At 43.1% G+C, this 20,317-nt stretch overlaps 1 protein-coding gene across 2 annotated transcripts in view; it reads left to right on the top strand.

Moving 5' to 3' along the window:
* The window catches only part of STK4 (serine/threonine kinase 4), a 46,049-nt gene extending 26,410 nt beyond the window's left edge, over positions 1–19,639 (top strand). For both annotated transcript variants that reach the window (XM_051633144.1, XM_051633143.1), the window contains one exon: positions 16,432–19,639. In XM_051633144.1, coding sequence (XP_051489104.1) covers positions 16,432–16,590 — 159 coding nt within the window. In that variant the 3' untranslated portion in view covers positions 16,591–19,639. The remainder of the gene's footprint in view (positions 1–16,431) is intronic.
* The last annotated feature ends 678 nt before the right edge of the window (positions 19,640–20,317 follow it).

Genomic DNA, 20,317 nt, shown 5'->3' with positions numbered 1-20,317 from the left:
ATTGTATAGGATATTTGTGGATCATCCAGTCGTGAATGTTGTGTATCAAATCAGTAATCATTTTATTGAAAGCCAATTTTTTGGGCAAATTAGCAGCTTGCAGCCATTCATGCCCTATGGTAGCTATGACAGTATTGACAGCTTTCCAGTCTCATTTCACCCGTGTGGTTTGGGGAAGGTGAGCAGCAGTAGAGCCCCTGTCACCCTTCAATTTTGCCATCATGATGCAAGTGCTGGTTTTATGTCGCCTGTAGCTGAGGTTTTGCTGTAACTCCAATTCATAGTTTTTCATACATCAGTCAATCTGTGCTAATTAAATGTCTTGGGGGCTTGGTTAGGACCTGAACTTTTAACAGACAGTAGAGCAAGAGCCGAGCAGGACATCAAGTCTCTCTGCAGGCTTTACACAAGGGGTTGCAGCCATTTGCTCCAAGGCTCTTTTGATTCCAGCACCTGTATATCTGCCAGCCATCCCTGGCCTTTGTAAGGCAGCTTGCCAAGAGCTAAGTTGGTGCAGACACTTTTATGTTGTCTTTAGCTGCTCTTGCTATCTGTGTTTCACTGGAAAAACATCAGGTGATTGCTGAGGTCGTGAAGGAAAGCAGGACCTGCAGGACCTCAGTGAGCACTGCAGCCATCAGCAGTCATTTTCACCCTGGCAATCTCCGTCCTCCTGCTGCAGCTCTGGGAAGGAAGCTGACACTCAGAAACAAGGTTTATGTCTCTCTCCTAAGAAGTATCTTGCTTCCTTTGGGAAGACCATGATTTGCTCACGTGTGCTAAGTCTTGGTGAGCAGACCTTTCCTATTCCTACAGTTATCAACAGCCAGTAGGTTGGGTCTTTCCTGCTCACTCCTTGGTTTAATGAAGAGGATCTGGCTTTGCAGTTTTCTCATTGAAGCAGAAAAACTTTGGAGCAAGACTTATTTTGCATACAAAAATAAGGTGAACAGTTGTCCTTGGCAGGTGTCATGGTTTGCAGAAGCAGCAGACATAAACCTCTCAAGCTTTCTGTGGAAGGAATGTGGCTGTTGTCATGGCCTTTGTTTGCAGGCTCACCACACTTGGGGCTGTGAGTGAACCTGTGTTTCAAGTCTCATGTTTCCATGCTGTGAGTGCTGTTCTCTGCACCAGCTCATCTATTCAGCTCCCTTTAGGAAGCATCTCACTGTCTGTTGATGGGAATTTCTTCAGACGGGAAAAGTTAGTGTGATTTCCCCCAGTCCCAAAACAGGCTGTATCATCTCTCAGTGCAGTGACTCTTTCTCTACTGCTGGGGAAGACTGTCCTGCAGTCAGGACTGGTGCTTCTGAAATTTTTTTTCAGGGCAGAAGAAGGAAGGATGAGCAGGAGGTGTTAATTGCTTCTAATTGACGGGAAGAATGCAGTGCTGATCAGCTGCCACTTTTGTCAGGGTTGCACAGTCAGAGCCCTCCTGTACAAGCAACACTTCCTGTCTCCACCTCACCATCTGCTAGACAGAGATGGGCAGAGAAGGGGCTTTGCTGAGTTGCAAGAGCTGGAGAAAGGGCTGAGTTTGATCCCACAGCTGCAGGTCAGTTGCCATAACCTGGCTTTCTAGGCCAGCCTGTTGCTTCTGAAGTGCTTGGGCCACAGCTTGCTGTTGATAGCCAACTTCTCCATGGATTGTGCTCCCATCATTCACTAATTTTAACAAATTGTTTTGGTTAGAATCTCTTGCTTCAGACACTGAGCCCTGCAAGGGGAGCCCCGGGGTGGGAGGCTGTGGGAACTGGATGGATCACCAAGCCAGTGAGACAAAGGAGTGAGGGATTGTTATTTGTTCAGATAAGAGACAAAGCAAGTCTGCCAGACTGTTGAAGCAAAACATGAAGAAAACACAGCTTAATAAAATGCAGTTTCTAAAAGCATATTCACATATCTTGGAGTTCTCGATTTATCTGTACTGCAAGAACTGGTATCACAAGTGCAGCCTCCTTTAAATAGCTTTGAATAACTGTGTGTCCATTTATACTCACTTGATAGGAAACCATAATATTTTTTATGTCTGGCTGAAAGCAGATTCTACCCAGAGCTTTCAACAGATCTTTGCTTAGATCTTTCTATTTTACAAGTACAATGTAGATGCAAGCAAGCCTTCCTCATACCCTAGTGGAGGTATAATTCTTTTTCTTGAAGTAGTAAAGAAAAATACAATTTTCCAATTACTGAGACTGTTTCATTATGCTTCTGTCATCTGGGATACACTGTTTTTTTATTAACATACTCACTTCTTTTACTAGTAGTTCAAAGCATTATATTGGAAACAAAGATTTAAAAATGAATACCTATTTAATTTTAAATAAATCCTGGATATCGGGAAGAAGTTCTTTAATATGAGGGTGGTGAAGCACTGTAACATGTTGCCCAGAGAGATGGAGGAGGCTCCATCCCTGGAAACATTCAAGGTCAGGCTTGATGAGGCTGAGCAACCTCGTCTAGTCAAAAGGTCCCTGTGCACTGCAGGGGGGCTGGACTAGATGACCTTTAAAGGTCCCTTCCAACCCTACACGTTCTGTGATTGTATGATTGATTGTATGACACATAATTTAACCACTTCTGGTATCTTTACCAGCAGAGAAAGACAGTGTAGTCATCTAGTGGTGTCTTAAGCTTGTTCAGTTGGACAAATTGCTGTTGGTTTGCAGTGAAGTGATGCATGTGAATCCTTTTCCTTCTCTTTAGACAGATTAGGTGTTGGTGTGACAGGAGGATTTGCAAGTTCTTATCAAGAAGTTTTTAGAAAGCTTCATTCTTTCCAAGCAAGTGAAATTGCATTAGGATCATATTGTATTTTTGAGCCTAGTGGTAGACACCAGCCTGACTGTGCCAGCAGATCAGAGGCTACTTAGGCATATCAGTTGTGGCCCAGGCAGCAGGAATGCCAGCAGGAGGGGTTACTGCAGGCTGGAGTGCAAACCAGGGGGTGCAGTGGCAGATACTACAGCTCTGTGCCCTGCTCAGCCTGGGCATGAATCTGCACAAGATGCAGCTGGTACCTCAGGGGGCACAGGGTTGTCTTGCATCACCCTGCTGCTTCCCCTACCCACTTCAGGTAAAAATAGATATCCCTCAGTACAGTATATTTCTTCTCCCAGCTCAGGACTGTGGTGAAGAATGGCTGCAGACTGGAACCATCTGTTTCTTTCATTGGAAGTGATTTATAGGGAGGAACTGTTAGAGGGCAGGTGATTTATTGCTTATCAATAACAGTAAACACATTCTGCCTTCCAATGATCAGAGTCTCTAGTTTATTGTATTCTGTCTCTGAAGGTGTCATTTGTCTTGTGAACAGCTTGTTGTCTGGTACCTGGAACATTCCATGTCTCTGGTTTCTCTTGAACATTCATTTGGATAGCATTTATTAGCAATCTAATATTGATGCTTTATTGCTTTCCCTCCTTTTGTCCTTCTAAAAGTTCAGTCAATTAAAAACTTGGGAGTATTTTCTGTACTGTTGCAGGCTTTGAAGGGATGGCAGGCTAAATAATTGGCTCTACTTTTGTTGGAACTGGTCTTTGAGTCTTTTCTAGCAGTAGGAAGAAGGCATGCTGAGGATACAGGGATGAGGCAGGTGCCAGAAGTACTCATATTGGTAAGCTGCTGTTGTGTGATTTATTTATTTTTTTAGTTTATCATTTTATAGTGTTTCCTGATACTACTGTGACCCTCTGAGCTTTATCTTCTTTTTACTTCTGTCTTTTAAGCAGCTTGGTGAAGGTGTCAGATGCAGGCCTCTGCATTCATCTTTCTGTTCCTCCTTTTCTCCCGTCCAAAACACTCAAGTGAATAATCTGAGCTGGTCACGAAGACTCCAGAGAGTTTATCTTTTGCTGCCGGGACAGCAGCAAAAAAAGCTTTATTAGCATGTGCACATTTGCAGGACATTTACATGGGATTATTTGAGATTCAGATAATCTTGAGACTTCTACCGAATGATTGTAAAACCTGCATAACGTTCTTTCTTTTCTAAGGCAGCAAGTATCTCTGACTCTTGTGTGATGAAATGGAAAAATCCAGAAATTAATTTTAAGAAGTATAGTTTTACATAGAAGGAAAAAAAAATGTTTGGTTAAAGTAGAGCCTTTTTTAATAGCTTTTTTTTTCAAATCTAAACCAAACACTTTGAGTGCATCTTCAGGGGGTTCTCTGTCCAAAAGTTTCTTCCCTTCATCTATCATGAACTCCTCTTTTTCCTGGTGGTGGCTGGAATAAAAATTACTTCTCAGGCACTTGTTTCTTCCAATAGTCTTATTTTGATTGTAAAGTGAACTTATTTTCTAGGGCATTCATCAATCTGAGAGATAAAGCCAGGTCTGGGATGGCTGATGGATATCCCTGTTCAGGTCCTATGGAACTGGAGTTGGTTCCTAGCTGGGAAACAAGTGAATTTCTTTGTGCTGTGCTGCCTCTAAAATAAAGCTTTCATTTGATGGGAGAACATTGACCATCCTGGGTTTGGAGAAAAAGAAAAAAACCAATATACTCTAATAAAATGAATTATTTTATGACAACAGAAGACAGTCTAGAATAGACAGCTATTAATTCCCAAACCTGAAATCATACCTCCATGGTATCTTCTGCTAATTGAGAGACATTGAAGTACCTAGCTGTAATTTCCACTTTGAAGTATGATATATAAAAAGAGACAGGTTTTTGTGATGTTTTATGCATTGGTTTTAAATGTCACCTGCATTGATTCATAACATTGATGTCCCTTAAATGGATTTCCTTTTTTTCCTTCAGCCATCTGCCAAGAATTTTTAAAGCTCTGTGAATAGTTTGTGTTGGTTTCAAGCTCTAGCAGATCTTTTCAGCAGATTTAGTATGTTCTTCCTAGCAAGCACTTCCAACTTTTGACATCTTTATTAAGGAAAAATGGCTCATGTTGTCACCTTGTAATCAAACATACAGTCGTCTTAAAAATAAGCCCAGAAACAGCTTGCTTGTCACTTTGATTGTTTGTTAAGTGATCTTGAATCTTCCGTAACGTTTGCACAACAAAGACACTGAACCTCACTACAATCCTCACTGCATTCATGGCTGCCTCAAACCACCAGTGTGATTTACAGCAAGCTCCACCTATGTAGGTTTTATAAACCTTTCTGAGTTGCTTTTATAGCAACAAAAAAAAAAACCACACAAAAAAACACAACCCAGAAGATACCACATTTGGTTTTGAAATTTGTTAGCAACATTTGAAATTGGAAAAAGGTACTTCAAGTGGCTTGACTTTTTTTTTTATCTATTATGAAAGAGAATAGATTTCTGCTTCCTTCCATTTGGTAACAGGGTCATTGCTCACCACCTGCTTTCACTTTGGTGCACACTGACATTGATTGCAAAGCACTTACTGCCACAAGGTGCTGTCAAAACTTCATTTTGGGCTATATTTCCCTATATAGCAGGCTTTCTGTGACATCAGGCTTTTAAATGAAACTTGTGGTGAGGGGGAAGTAAAACGAGCTGCTGTTGTGTTGAATTGCTGAAGTCATAGCTAGTAATGGGAACTGAAGCAATGTAACCTGAAATCAACTTTATATGAGGGCATTCAGACTTGTAAATTTTACATCCTGGACTATCTTGGAGGCCCCTTTCCTACTATAGCATTTAATCAGCCGAGACGTTGACTGAAAGTTTTGTGGATGAGCTAAATAACTAACAGAACTTTATCCAGGGCCTTTGATCATGGGATTTGTTCTGCTGCCACTGTGTTTAAGGTCAGGCTGCAACGTGCGTTTCTGCTTTGGGAGAGAGGGAAGAGGAATTAATAATTGAAGATGTGATGCTGGAAGAATCTCTGAGCATACTGAATTCTTTAGAAAACCTGTTTGAGTCTTGTTACACCTTGAGATTTGTTTTCAAGGCTGGGTGTGTTCTTGGCACAGCACCTCCCTTAAAGAAAGAACTGCTGGTCAAACGAGATCTCTTTGAAATGCTTCTGTCTTCTTGCAGCTCATCTGTCAGTACAAATGTTTGTAAAGGGTAATGTAGCTTAAAAAGACAAACTTGTCCAGGTTTTTTTGATCTGTAGTAAAAAGGGCTCCTTTTGGGGACTCAGGAACCCACTATAGCTGCTCTGGATTGCCTCTTGGGGGATGGAGTCTCTGGACCACAAGGAAAAAGCCTGGAGGTAAAGTCTCCATCCAGCCTCTGTGAAGACTTTCCAGTGAGCAGGGTATTATCCAGAAAAGTGCCTGTGGAGGAGCAAAGTTATCTCAGCTCTGACTTCTGGCCCTGGTGCATTTGCCTTTGTGCACTCTCTTCTTGTGTGACTGTAAGAGCTGCAGAAAATCTAGATGTTGCTTATTGCTGGTGCTATTTGGTGCGTGTAATTACTGGGTGTCTCCCTGCTTGCCTCACCAGGAGACTTTGCAGAGGGGAGTCCCATCATGTGTGAGGCATGTTTGAGGTCTTGCTCATACAGGGAAGGGGACGGAGTCTTAAGCCCCTGAAACTGAAACTTTGTGTCTTAAGCCTTCGTTGTGTATTATGGATTTAATTGTGTGAAGTCTTCAGGTAAGTTAACAATGCTAACTTACCAGTAGCAAACTTTTCACTCCCCATTATTGATGAAGGTTGTATTCACATACTGATTTAGTGATAACTAATTGGTTGCTATTTGTAACTTGTTTTTGCCCAGGGAGGTTGTTGATGCTCCATCCCTGGAGGTTTTTAAGGCCAGGTTGGATGAAGTTTTGTGCAACCTGGTCTAGTGGTGGGGTTCCCTGCTTATGGCAGGGGGGTTTGGAACTAGATGATCTTTAAGGTCCCTTCCAACCTTTGTGTTTCATGATAAGAGTACACTGAGCAATATTGTAGGAAGGAATGACTCTTACTTCGGATATTCTTACTTGTACTTCTTCAGGAGTTATGCTTTATGCTGGATAAGTTAATCCTTAAGTGAGCAAAGCCCTTAGGAAGAAGGGAGAGAGGAGACAAGGGTATGGTGGGTTGGAAGGAAGATTCGTTACAGATCCACATGCCCTTCCTGGCAGAACTTGGTTAAATCTAAGTAGTAATTTTTATTTGGTTTAAAGGAACCAGCATTTTCTGACAGATTGCTTTCCTTGAGAAAAAACCTCCAAGTTGGTCAGCTGTGTGCTTTACAGTTGATTTGTGCAGCTAGGCAGATCTTCAGAGCCCAATGACATGATTTATTTTAGCGTGTCCAGAGTTATTTTAGTCCTCTTACTTAAGAAAATTAAAGCATAATCACTTAGAGAAGTAAAAAAAAAACCCTCTGCTGTGTTTCTCCTTAATCGAATCTCTGGCAAGAATTTTTTATAAGCAAATGATGTTCCTTTTCTGCTCTTCAGTTTGTTTTTGGTTTGTTGTTTTTTTTTTCTGTTTTTTTCTTGTCCAGACAGGCTGACCTTTCAGCTTGGTTTCTAATTCAGTTACTGAAGAAAAAACAGTGAGATAACTTGTCTTTGTGGTTACAGGATTAGTCAGCCACTTTTTAAGTCCTAAAGGATTTTAAGGTTTGGACTTCTTGAAGTGCTGCAGAATAACACTGACACAATTTGTCATTTGCCTTGTTTAGATTAGGTGTACATGGTACTTGAGATGATTTTGCAAGTGAATAACATTATTCATACTCGTAATTGATACTAAGGCCAAAAAAGGAAATTTAATCTTGAAGCTCAGAAGATGAAAATGCATTGCTCTCGAAGAAAAGCCTTTTATTTTTATGGCCACTCATATCACTCAGTAGAGCTTTGGATGGATTTTCTTCCTTTAATATTAAGCCCTGTACAATGCTGAGGGTAATAGCAGTGTGCAGAGTTTATATGGTGGTGCTGGCTGTAGCACCAAAACTTTCTTGAGCCTGTTTGGGATTAAAGGAAGGATTGATAAAGTGCAATTCTTGGCTAAGAGCAGCTCAGGGATGCCAGGGTTATTGATGCAGGCTATGGTGCTCCCACAGTCCTGCAATCTTCTCTGCTCTGTGGGTAACCAATCTGTAATCACTGCCTAGTTCTGTCTGGTAGACAGAGTAGCCAGGGAGATCTGGATGCTTGCTCTAATCCTCTGAAATTGGTTTCTGTATCGGGAATCTTCTCATACCTTGCAAACAGCAGAACTCCCCCCTGGCCCTTACAGGCTTTTAAGAAATGGAGAACTTCCACACTGTGGGCAGTGTAAGAAAGTACAGCAGAGATGTCTCTTAGCGGTTGTGTGTCTAAAGCACATTTGCTTGTGTCTCTCTGTAGCAGTCACAGGAATGGGCTAGTTAAAATACCCTTGAGGGCAGTTCCTTGCTGAACCAGTAGGATCAGACATTTTGGGTGTAAATTTACCCTCAAATAAGAGGCAGTTGAGTACCTACAACCGTGGGTTTAGCTAGAGAAGAGCAGTGGCCTCGGCAGCCACCGCTGGGTGAGGCTGCAGCAGTGAAGTGGTGCTGATGCTGTGAGCAGCATCACCTGGAGAGCTTCCCAAGGAGCCAGCAGGTCCTGGGGCAGCTTGAGAGAGGCTTTGCTAAGATAGCCAGATGCTAAGCTGAAAAGAGAGGTCTTGGCTGCAGTCCTTCCTGCAGGTGAAGGACAGAGGGCAGTTTCCAGCTCAGACATGATCTTCACAAAGTGGAGGGCAGGAAGGAGAATGGCACACCTTGCCTTCCAGGAATTCTGTAGCAGTACAGATAGAGTGGTCTGCTGTCGTGCACCTTTATTTTAATCAAATAAGCAGAACTACATAGAAAATAACTAGCATCCTTACTGGAATTGTGGCAGTGAAGCTTCACTTTCAGTAGCCATGAAACCTCCCCATTTGTGCAAAGTAAGTCAGAGCCAGCCCAAACACATCATCTGAGAAAGCCTGGATCTCCTCTAACTCTCTCTTAAATACTTGTTTCCAGTTCATCTAGAGATCAGATGCTGAGAGTGGGTTTCTGTCTATCCTCCACAAAAAGTAGTGATGTGATTGTACTAATTTAACTGTTTTCAGCTGCTTGACTTGCACTGACTCAAGTTGACTTGGCCTCTAAAGCATATCTAGTAGAAAGCTGAGTGTCACTTCTTTGTGGGAAGTCATCTGCTGCCCAGATGAGATGGTCTGAACCAGCTGTCTCCAGGTGTGCCCTCCTCACAGATCCCATTCACTTTTCTTTGGGAAGTTCTAGCCACAGTGCTGTTTGGGCTTGTGCTGGATGCTGCAGCTCATGACGTGTTTTGCTAGTACATTGCCTAAATAATTAAGATGCATTAAAAGCAGAAGCTTGTGCTGCTGAGACTTATTTCTCAAATCCTCTGAAAGATTAATATCTGTATTTTTAATCTTGCATGAAATCCCACAGTGAACGCATTTCATCCATTGCTTGCATAACAGTGAGAAACTTCACTGACATGGTGATGCTAAAAGAGGGGGAAATCAAAGGTAATGAATGTTTGTGTAGGCACTGGGGTTTGTTCTGATTTACTCTAGCCCCTCAGTACTGTGGCTGTTTGACAGATTTGTGAAGTCAGAAAACCTGACAATCATGATGAAAAGTGGGTGGTAAATGCCTGTGGGTTCTTAGGTTCTTGTGTCCCTTGCATGGGACAACTTACAGTGGATAAATAGTTAATGCCTGCTCATACATTACATCAAGGCCTCCTTATGCTAGAAACATAAATGAGAACAAGGCACTTAATTTTTAGATCAGTGGTTGAAAGTATGCCAAATGGTGTCGAGCCAGCATTTCAGGAAAAATGCTAAGGAAAAAAATGGCATGCTATTCCAACACCAATTTATATCACCATTTTCAAGACCTAAAGTCTGGAGCTCTGCTTAGCGTGAGAAATCACCCTCTACATTTAATTTTGGCCAGAGAAATTGAATGCTTTTTTTGCTGGTTTAAAGAAAAAAAAAAAAAAAGCATAGTACTATTCAGTAATCTGTTCCCTCAGAGTATATTTGATATGAGTGTTGATGCAATGTTTAACCAGCCTTTCAAGGCTAAGTCCAGAATCATCTCAGTTCTTACACTTGTCAGAGCTCACATTCATGAATCCTTGAGATCCAGCACCTCTCCCGAGCTCGTGGTCTTCTGTAGCACTCATGCTGCAGCCCCAATTATGCTCTGAGGTGGTTGCTACAAATAGTTGCAGCAAGAGGCATCATCCAAAGGGTGATTGCCTCCCAAAAATAAAACCCTGCTTGAGGAGGTGATAGAAGAACAGTTCAATACACATCAGACTGAGCTGCAGGATCCTGGAGAGGAAGGACGAGCATGCCCTTGGGTTTATTGGAAAGGAAGCATCTCGATAGCATTGCTGATAGCCAAGGTCAAGTGAAGCAAGAGCTTAATTAGTCTCTTCTGTGCAGAGCCTCCCTCCCAAAGGACACCTGAACACTTAATAGACTATTTGTAGGAATTCTTTTCTACTTAGCTCTAATACGAAGGCTCTTCTGGTGTCAAGTGTGTGATAATCAGTAGCCTCCTGGGAGGGGCTCAGATGTGCTTCTGTGCAATTGTAGTCCTGGCTGCTTGTTCTCTTTTTTTCTTCTCTTTTTCCAAAGTAGCCCATTGCTACTATGTTATAGTGGTAATATTTTTCATTATCTCCAGCAGCAAATAATTCCTATTTGACATTTAATGTTTAGTGTAGCTTGAGTAATTAATTTTGTTTAAAAACCCTTTTCAAGCCATGTTTGGATTTTGCCTGTCTAAACACACAAAAGAAAATGAGTTGTGCTCTCTCCGTTACTGTGATTCAAGATGTTTTGAGTTTCACTGGAAGACTTTGATCACTGGGCATATACAGTCAAGAACTGTTAGATTGCAGTGTAAAACTAGGCAAAATTTGAAGATAAAACAATAAAAGCTGTGCTAAATGGACAATTAACTTGTTGGTTTTCTCTTTAGTTCCCACCTAGCTCATATCTTTTCCACTAAGAATTTATTTCCCTGTGTAGCGTGGGAAGCTGCAATTTTACTACTTCTGTATTTTAGTCTTCAAACTCCCACTGCCCCTTATGAAGTGATAATTGCTAAAGCCAGTTTTTTTCTAAAGGGCTATTTAAAAATGAACATTTTGACATGGAGTTGTGTTGAGCAGTAAATGCCACCTGGGGTAGCTGGGTGAAAGGCAGAGCCAGCCCTGCATCTGGCTCCTTCCTCCCTAAACAGCCCCAGGCTATGGGTGGTAAAGGTGGGAGGATACTCAGCAAAGACTTGGTGTGAGTATGTGGAAGACAAGTGTTGAGACTGGCAGGAATTCCGGTGGAGTGGTAGGACTAGAGGGCTATGGGAAGCAGAGAACAACTTCCTAATTTTATTTGTACGATTTGCTGTAGTATCAAGGCTTGGAAAGTTCTTCCTTCTGCAAAACTGTTGCAGTGCTTCCACCGTGAGGAAAAACCCCATCCTACCAATGTCATATATATTCATGTTTTGTTCCAGACGTCAGGGTCTGTCTGCACATCTGAGGAGCTGCATCCCCTCCCTGGAGATGAAGGGTTCATGTTTCATACAAGCTTTCAGGACTTCTAAGGCAGCATTGAAAAACAAAGGCCAGATAATCTGAAACATTGCAAAGATGCAAAGAAAAGGCTTGTGCTAAACATAGGGAGCAGATTCAATGTCAGGAAGTAAAAAGAAAGTTGCCAGAGGAACATGTTTTCCAAAACAGTATTTTATTTTATTTTTATTCCTGTGCAGCTGGTGAGTTACTGTTGTGTTGAAAGTCTTTGTTAAGGGGTAAATGTGTGAAAGCTGCTGGGAAACAGCTCGTTTCTACTTGATGCTTGTCATTCAAGCAGCAAGGGGATTTTGCTGGTAGTGGTTTTGGTAGAGAAGCAAATAAAGGTGAGAGGTGAAGTGACTCAAGGATTACTGAACGACCTCATGTTTGCCAGTAGTGCAGAGCGGTCCAAGTCAGTGGTGACCTTGTGCTGCTGAAGGGCCTGTGAGGGCCCAGAGGAGTATTCTAGGTCCTGACTGGTCAGGTTACAGACTCTGCTGTAGGAAAAACAGGCTTGAGTGTAAGGACTATGTATACCAAGAGAACTGCATGGGCTTCTGATTCAAAACTTATTCACTCTTCAGGTTTTTTCTTTGGTTTTCTTGGGGATGGGGAAAGGGCTGAGCTAATTTTCTAGACTTTGAGTTTTACAGAAGATCTGGTGTGAAACAGAAATCTGGTGTGCTCTGTTTAAAAACACCATGGCAGGTTTTTAGGCAGCCTCTTGCACAGGACAGAGCTGCATAGGTATACATTTCAGACCATGGTGTGCCCTTGAATATCAAACCTGTGGCTGTGTCTGAGGTGTCTGCAGAGAGCTTTTACTTTTTCTCCTTTTGCTGCTCAGATTAATTGACATTCTGTAGAATATCATGTTGCAGTGACACTTGTCCTGGCTATAACAAATGGAAGTGATATTTTTCCCTCTATTTTTAAAACGCTGATTTGAAAGGACAGTAACTCAGAAGCAGTTTGCTGAGGTGAGTGTTGTTCAGTGGAGTAGTTATCCACCAGTCTGTCTGAAGTGCTGGCAAAGGGATGTGATGAGGAGCTTACACATCATCTCTTTGAGGAAGGAACTGTATGAAACGATCTGTTCCTCCTTTGCCCATCATTACTGCTTATGCATGGAAAGGCCATAGTTTATGTCCTTCTGAAGGACGTAGGTGGATATTAGGAAGAAATTCTCACTATGAGGGTGGGGAGGCACTGACCCAGGTTGCCCAGAGAAGCTGTGGCTGCCCCATCCCTGGCAGTGTTGAAGGGCAGGTTGGATGGGGCTTGGAGCAACCTGGGCTGGTGGGAGGTGTTCCTGCCATGCAGGGGGTTGGGACTGGGTGATCTTGAAGATCCCTTCCAACCCAAACCATTCTGTGATTCTCTGTCCTTCTGAACGAGATAGTAGAACCCCCCAGCATAGTAGAACAAGCTGTTGCTGTCAGTGTTGTCTGCAGCCAGAGGATCAACGAGCAGCATATGCAGCCCTGGGCAAGAGGCTTTCAGGTGAAGACTTAAACCTCTGACATTTGTCTTCAGCTGAGCACTTGTACATAGTTCTCAAACCCTTGAGTAAAAATACAGCTCTTAATCAAATGGTTAAAAATTAGTGTTTTGCATGTACAGCCTTGCTTGAACAGTTTGGTTGTGCTGCTGCCACTCCCTGTTGATAGATGTGTTTGACCAGCCTTTGAACAAGTATTTTATGTCAGCCTTTACATTTGAAATAGGATTGCTTCCCTTAAGGGTTTGTCTTGGCTAGCTGATCTCTGTGGACAAAACCAGACAGCTTTTACAAAGACACAACTTCTCGTAACAGAAGCATTGCTGAGGAGAAGTGAGGAGAGGGATGGGACTGAGCCTTTGGCTACAACCAGCTCTAATTGCAGCTGTTCAGTGCTGAGGCTTTACCCTGAGTAACCAACTGTCATGAGATGCTCTGTCCTTGTCCCCCTTCCCTTAATTTGCTTCTGGCATTTCTCAAAGAAAATAATGTTGGTATCTCAGGAGCCTACCACTGCAGAGACAGATATGCTAGTTTAAAAGCTTTATTTCTGGGAGAAAGTCTGTCAGTGGCATTGGCTTCCAATGACCTGCCACACAGCCAGGTGAGATGGAGGCCATGAGCTACTAAACAGTTCTCTTTTATTTCCTTCAAAGATGGATGTGGAAGTGGAAGGAGGAGCTGAGCATAACAGCCCAGTACAGGTCCCAGGGCTCATGTTGTGGCAGGTCTGAAGCACGGTGGGAGCTCAGGGCTGGGTGTCCTCTGCTCCTGTGTGGGCTCTTGGCTCTCACCAGTAATTGGAGTCCTGTCATTCTCTTGTCAGCTCGTCTGTGGGGAGCAGTCACATTCTGGACCTTTTAGTAGTGTTACCCTTTGGCTTCTCTGCCTCTTTTAGTAATGGCATGGCATTCACAGCCAGGCTGATGTCACTCCAGATGAAGACTTGGTAATTAGCCCGTCCTCATCAACACACAGCACTGCACACAGGATGTGTTTGTGCTCTTGGATTTTGCACTGCATCAACTTCCCTCTCTTCCTTCTCCCACCATCCCCTCTCTGTTTAACCCATGATCAGGCTCCATAAGTAGCTGCTTTGTTCTGCATCACATGTCTGTGCAGGTAACCCACTTCCCAGTTTGCTCATGTGAATATATATCTGTGCATATGTATCCTTGCCCACTCCAGACTTAGCTGTGCTCTCAGCAGCCTCCGTACCCTTACCCATCTGTCCTGACAAACACAGGCCCAGGAACTGTCAAACCCACTGTGTCCCTTGGCAGGCAGTTGCTTACAATTAGCAGAAAGACTTTGTGTCAGTGTCCACAGACGATGTCCCAACATGCCAGATCGTGTTCGAGGACATTAATAGGACAATTTTTCTTCTCAGAGCCATGTTCTTGGGGTGTGGAGAGATCAGTGCTCTAAATGTGCTCTGCCCTCTGGTCTGCTGACTCCACTGGTTTGTCTCTGGCTGTACACAGCACCCAGTGCTTTGGAAGGATGACACAGGATGCTCAAAAGGTGTCCATGGAAGACTACAGCTTCAGGACAATTTCTGACACCTAGTAGTTGGCTTAAGCCATGAGCAAGGTAGTTTAGATCTGTTTCAAAACTCTATTTCAGTATTCTAGTGCTGGGTACTCTGTGAGAGCTGACACAGCCATTTAGTCCAATATAGCTGCTTAGTGTATGTATCTGAATTAATGTTTTCCTCTTTTTTGCATTTTTATTAGACTGTTCAATTCCCTGGACTGTGAGGAAGGGGGATGTTGAATAATTACCTGCTCCATAATAAATTAGTGTGAAAAGGCAACTGGTGCCATGCATCAACTTAAACTGCTGTCTGGTAAAGTTGCATTAATGTGTATAAATAATGTATATCTTATTGGAGGAAGTGCTTTGTCTTTCTAATGAACAGTTGGCTGATTGGAGAGGCCCAAAAGACTGTGTACCCTGCCTTGCTAAAAAGGTTTTTTTTCACTTGTGCCAAGATTATTAAAGTAGATTGCTGATCCTGGAACTGCAAGTAGGAATGATCTTCTTCTGTAGAATACGGCAAAGAATTTCAAAAGGCTTTGTGAGAAATCAGCTAACAGATGACTTTGTGGTTTGGGTATGGTGTCTCTTCCACCTTGGGAAGAAGCATCAGGTTTCCTTATTTTAGTATTTACGTAAGTTTAAGGACTGATGCAAACTGTTCAACAGCCATGACACAGCCAGCAGTTCAGTTGTTGCCTTCTAATAGGCAAAGCGTTTCACTGTGTGTTGTGGTTCAGAAATGCCTGGAAGAATAACAGCCTGATTAACAGCCACCTAATTAACAGCTAAACCAGGGCAGCAGCATCACTTGCACTTAATGTCAATTATGACATTTGTTGAAAGCCTAAAAAGGGACACTTCTTTGTTCATGGAAAAAAACCAAACAAACAACAAAGCCCAGCCCCAATGATTTAGCCTGTTCTTAGTTTCCACAGCAGCCAGTTCCTGGAAGCAGATGGTGCAAATAGTCATTCCCATCCTGCTGCTGGGGCTGTGAAACAATCCCATGTGTTTCTGCCGGTCACTTGGTGTTGGATGGGAAAAGGGCTGGTGTTTAGTTGAACTTCCAGTGCCTGTATTTTTTTACCATAATCCTAAAATGCTGCCTCTTCCACGGGTTATAATATTATGCAAAGGGTGTAGCTGTGACCATCTAGATTCATCCCTTGGCATCTCTAATCACAGGGTAAAACTTCCCTGTGCCAGTTCTCAGCAAATTGGCATGCACAAGAGAACCAATTAAGCAAAGGGCAGGCAGGTCAGGAATTCAGTGAAAGGAAGCTTGTCCAGACTAGCCTGACATCTTCACGTGTACAGTAAAATACAAATTGTCCTTGCACATTATATCAGTGTGAGGCTGACCCAAAGTGACCTGCTGTGTGTGTTCTGGGATTGCTAACCTAGAGGAGTGTGAACTCCTCACCATGATTGAGGTTCAGCCTGATTGTATATAAATGCTTTTTTTTTTTTTTAATTTTCAAATGAAACTTTTGTCAGTGATTTTTTTTTTTTTTCCTTTCCTATTCCCTCTGTCTCCCTTTGCCACTTAGCAGAAGGAAGTTTAGTTGCAAGGAAAGGGTAGGGGAGAGAACTTCACTTCTGTTCCATCTCAAAACAGTATTTCAGTCCTGAGCCTGCAAAATGAAGTGTTAGTAAAACAACCTGATGAAGGGAACATCTTGCTGGTTGTTTTATACACTTCCCCTGTCACTAAACAGAGCATGTAATACATCTGTAAAATGAGCCAAAGCAGCCCAATATCCTGAGGCTCATGCCAGCCTTGTGGAGCAGCCTCTCCCACCTTCTCCTCCTGGAAGACACGTTGTGGCCATCAGATGGGCAGCAAAATCCCTAGTAGCTGTGCGGTTGGTGGCTGGTACTGATGGCCGTGTCTGTTCTTCTCTTGTCCCCTGCTAGCTAAAGACATGGAGTGTGGATGAGCTCCAGAGGAGGCTCTCAGCCCTGGACCCCATGATGGAGCAGGAGATTGAAGAAATCCGCCAGAAGTACCAGTCCAAGCGCCAGCCCATCCTCGATGCCATCGAAGCCAAGAAGCGGCGGCAGCAGAACTTCTGAGCCACTGGTAGAATATTCTTCCATCCTCAAACAATCACCTCCTTGCTTTGATGACTACTAAACAGATTGATTTCTATTGAAATATGCTAGTGAAATAGAGGGCAATACTTCTGCTCATTTATTTTTTTCCATAGCACCTTTCTGAACTCAGGAATGCCGTGAAGTGGGAAATCCTGATGGTATGTTTTAATGTTAGACATATATTTAAAACATTATTCCTGCAGGAGTTTTGTTACTGTGTTGGTTTTTTTTTTTAGTGGGACTGTTTTTAAATCAGAGGAACAGATAGAAATAGGCTCATGGAAGTTGGCTCACTCTCTTTTCAGCTGAACTCTCAGTAGTCCATTTTGTTTTAAGTTAATATGGATTGTGGTATTTAACAGCTGCCTCTGCTGTGTTTTGTTTTTGTTTTTCTTTGTGGATGCACAGACTCAATTTCAAGCTGTTTGTTGTATCTTCCTACTTTTAAGGTACTGGTAAGTTTTGGGTCACTGAAGAGACCAGGTGAGAACATGTTGCAAACTGTTCCAGCCTTTTGAAAGAAACTTAAATCTCAATTTTTAAAAAAGCCTGTGATAAGCCCCATGCCTTACACTGTGTGCTTTGAGCAAGTGTGGTTACTTCAAGACCTCAGTTTTGTCCTCTTTTTTTTGTGTACTTTATGAATGAACATGAGAAGTTAAAGCATGTCGTGCCTCCCTTGGAAATTACATCCTGTAATTTAAAATCCACGCTGACTTAAAACCAAAAAGCTAATCAGTGATCTGATTCCCCTTCATCTGTCTGTTTGGAAATGTCCTTCAGGAAGACCCTGATGGTGAAGTGTTGGGAAAAGGAAGCAGTATTTGAATGGGTGGAAGTTGTGTGAACCTCTCTCAGGAATTAGGTACTTCTGCTGTGTCTGAGGGGAGTTAAAAATCTCCACAGTTTGTGAAATGTTTTATAGGCTTCATTTCAGATTTACATCTTTAGGTGCTTGAATAGAAACTTAATTTCACAATCCTTCACATTTCTGCAAGGTTTAGCATGTCAGAAAAGTTGAACTGAAACTAAAAACTTTGTTGAATTAACAAAGATGTGCATTTAGGGTGGTGGTGCAAAGGCAGAGTTGATCTAGATGAGAAGACAATGACTAATGTTCTCCTGGAAGAGATTCAGTCTCTTCCAGTTCCTCTGGATGCTCTTGTCTTCCTTATACTTCCCTGCCATTCCTGCCCAGTAGAGCTCAATCAATGAAAATGCCCCAGCGTGTACAATCGCTGTGAGGATGGTGCAATTAACTCACACCAGTAGAGTGGGAAGTAAAACAAAATCAGCAGAGAGCCCAGTTGCAGGGCAGAGACCAAGTGATGCCTCTGCTCATGGCCTGTCACATGGCCCCCAGGCAGGTAGTTTCAGGTGTATCTAGTGGATGATGAAATCTTGGGACAGAGCAAGTATTCACCATTTTATTTTTATTTTGCTCTGCTAGAGGGACCAGTTTCCATGTCCTCCTTCTGAGGCCTTGGTCCATCACCTAGATAATTAAGCTACATAGGAGTGTCTCCTGGATGAAATGCTGCTAGGGAGGTGCTCACTTCACACCTCTGTGGGCTCTTTTTGTTTCCCCTTGGAGCAGCCTCTTGGCTCCTGCTAACAGGTATACTCCATTGCTGTGAAAGGAACCAAGCCATTTTTTCCCCCTCTGTGGATCTGGTTGCATCAGTTTGTCCCAGTGTGACAGGCAGTGCCAGCACAGCAGTTCCAGAGAGCAGCAATCCAGCTGTTCCTGTGGGAAAAGGAAGGCAGCAAGCCAGGTATCTAGGGGGGCTGACATAGCAGGATATCCAGGGATAGCCAACTGTTTGATAGCCTCACGTGTTGGGAAAGTTTTGAATTGGGAAAGCCAGGTAGTTAAAAGTTTTGTTGTTGTTAATGGACTAAAAACCCTTAGTGAACATCAGGGCTCACACGGTGCTTGTCTGAAGTCTGTGCTGTATGTTTGGCCCCCTAAACCTGGTTTTTATGAGCAGTATTTGTGAGCACCTGTTGCATCAGAGAAGATCCCACAACTTAGGAGGGAGTTCTCTGGTCAAGTGTGGGATCTGGTGTTAGTCATTGGGATGGATCTGGCCCAACACACCTACTGGGATTGACATGGACGTGGTGAATGCTGCACTGCCTGCGTGTGGTGTGGGTCAAGCAGATTCTGCTGGGAGTAGTTTTACCTCTGCACTGTGTAGGTGACTTTCTAGTGATATGGAGGGCATTAGAAAACCCAAGTTTGAGGTGAAACACCACAGGGTGGTGTCTATTTACGGAATATGCAACCTGTGACTGCTGTAACTGAATGTAAGCACTCAAAATAATCTGCTTTGCTGATGTGATTGTCTTAAAATACAGCAAATGAACCAAAAGAAGTAAAACTGGTCCAATGGTTTAACTGTCTTTGAACCTTTCTTAAATGCTTGCAGTTGCTGAGACGCGGGCATGTGTCTTGCACTTGGAGCTCTAATGCAGAGGAATTATTTTCTCCTTCACTGATTTTCAATCTGTTAGAGAAAATAATTCTCTTTTTGGTCCCTTCATAGAGTGTCTGGGAGCATAATACCTTCCTAGAGTCCTCCAGGCAAAGACTGAGGCTCATAGCCTAAGGAAAAGCTGTTCTGACAAAGTTTGTAAGCAAAATGGTTGATTAATTGTGAAACTGCATTCATGTGCTCCCACCTGCACTGCTGAAAGTGTTCTGGACAAACCATTATCTTTGCTTCTGAAACCCAGAGATGCTGATGGTGCCAGTCATGTGAGACTTAAAAATGTGAAGTTTGTAGCTTTAACTTCTTTTGTAACAAAGAAACTCGCAACACTGGCATAAAGTGCTAACTTGAAATGCTATTTTGTAAGATCTGGCTGTTTGTATATAATAGTGTTGGGTCATTAGTTTGTATATGTATGAAATAGTAACTTTTATTGCATTCCTCTGAGTTTGATACAGGAGATTTTGTTTGATCTTCCACAAATATCTTGCCTTATTTGTTCAAAGGGGCAAATAAACTGTCCTTACCTGAAAGCATCAGTGTGGTGGCTCTCACTGATGTCCTAAAATACTCTGGTGTGTTATTGCTTTTGGGGCAAGTTTGAACACAAGGTGCCTCTAGTCAGCCAACGTTGTGCAGGATTCTGGAGGAGCACACGAGGAGGAGCTCTGGAGGAGCTTTAACAGCACAAGTGTAGTTTTGAACGGGCAGTTCTTTAGATTGCTCAGTCTGCACCTCGGGGAGGGGGTTGCTTTGGTTCAGGGGCAGGTCCACGTGCTGCCAGCTCTGTGGCAGTTCAGAAGATTTCGGGCTGTTTGCCCCAGCAGGGTGAGTTGGCAGCTCCTCCCTGGAGCTGCAGTCCTGCAGGAGGTTTGCTCGCCCCAAGGGGCGCTCCAGCAGATGGGAATGGGGAACTCTGCTCTGGATACTTTGCTCTGCTCTGCTGTTTGGCACTGCAGCAACTTTCCCGAGCCTGCAGTCAGGTTTGGGATTAGGTTTGTATCTGTTTATCCACCTTCCTCCACAGCAGGTGAGCCTTTAGAGGCTTGCTCACCTATTTCTGGCTGACTTGCTGCACTTCTAGCTTTCTAGCTTGGAAAATGATGAAGCTGACAGTGAGTGGGTGCTGCCTTCCAACGGTGAACTGTTGACTGCTCCGTGGTTTCCCTGAGCAGTTACTAAATCTGTCCTGAAGGGATGACTAACTGCAG

Source organism: Apus apus, chromosome 15 (genome assembly GCF_020740795.1).
Source record: "Apus apus isolate bApuApu2 chromosome 15, bApuApu2.pri.cur, whole genome shotgun sequence".
Lineage (NCBI taxonomy): Eukaryota > Metazoa > Chordata > Aves > Apodiformes > Apodidae > Apus > Apus apus.
This window is presented reverse-complemented; position numbering and strand designations above follow the sequence as displayed.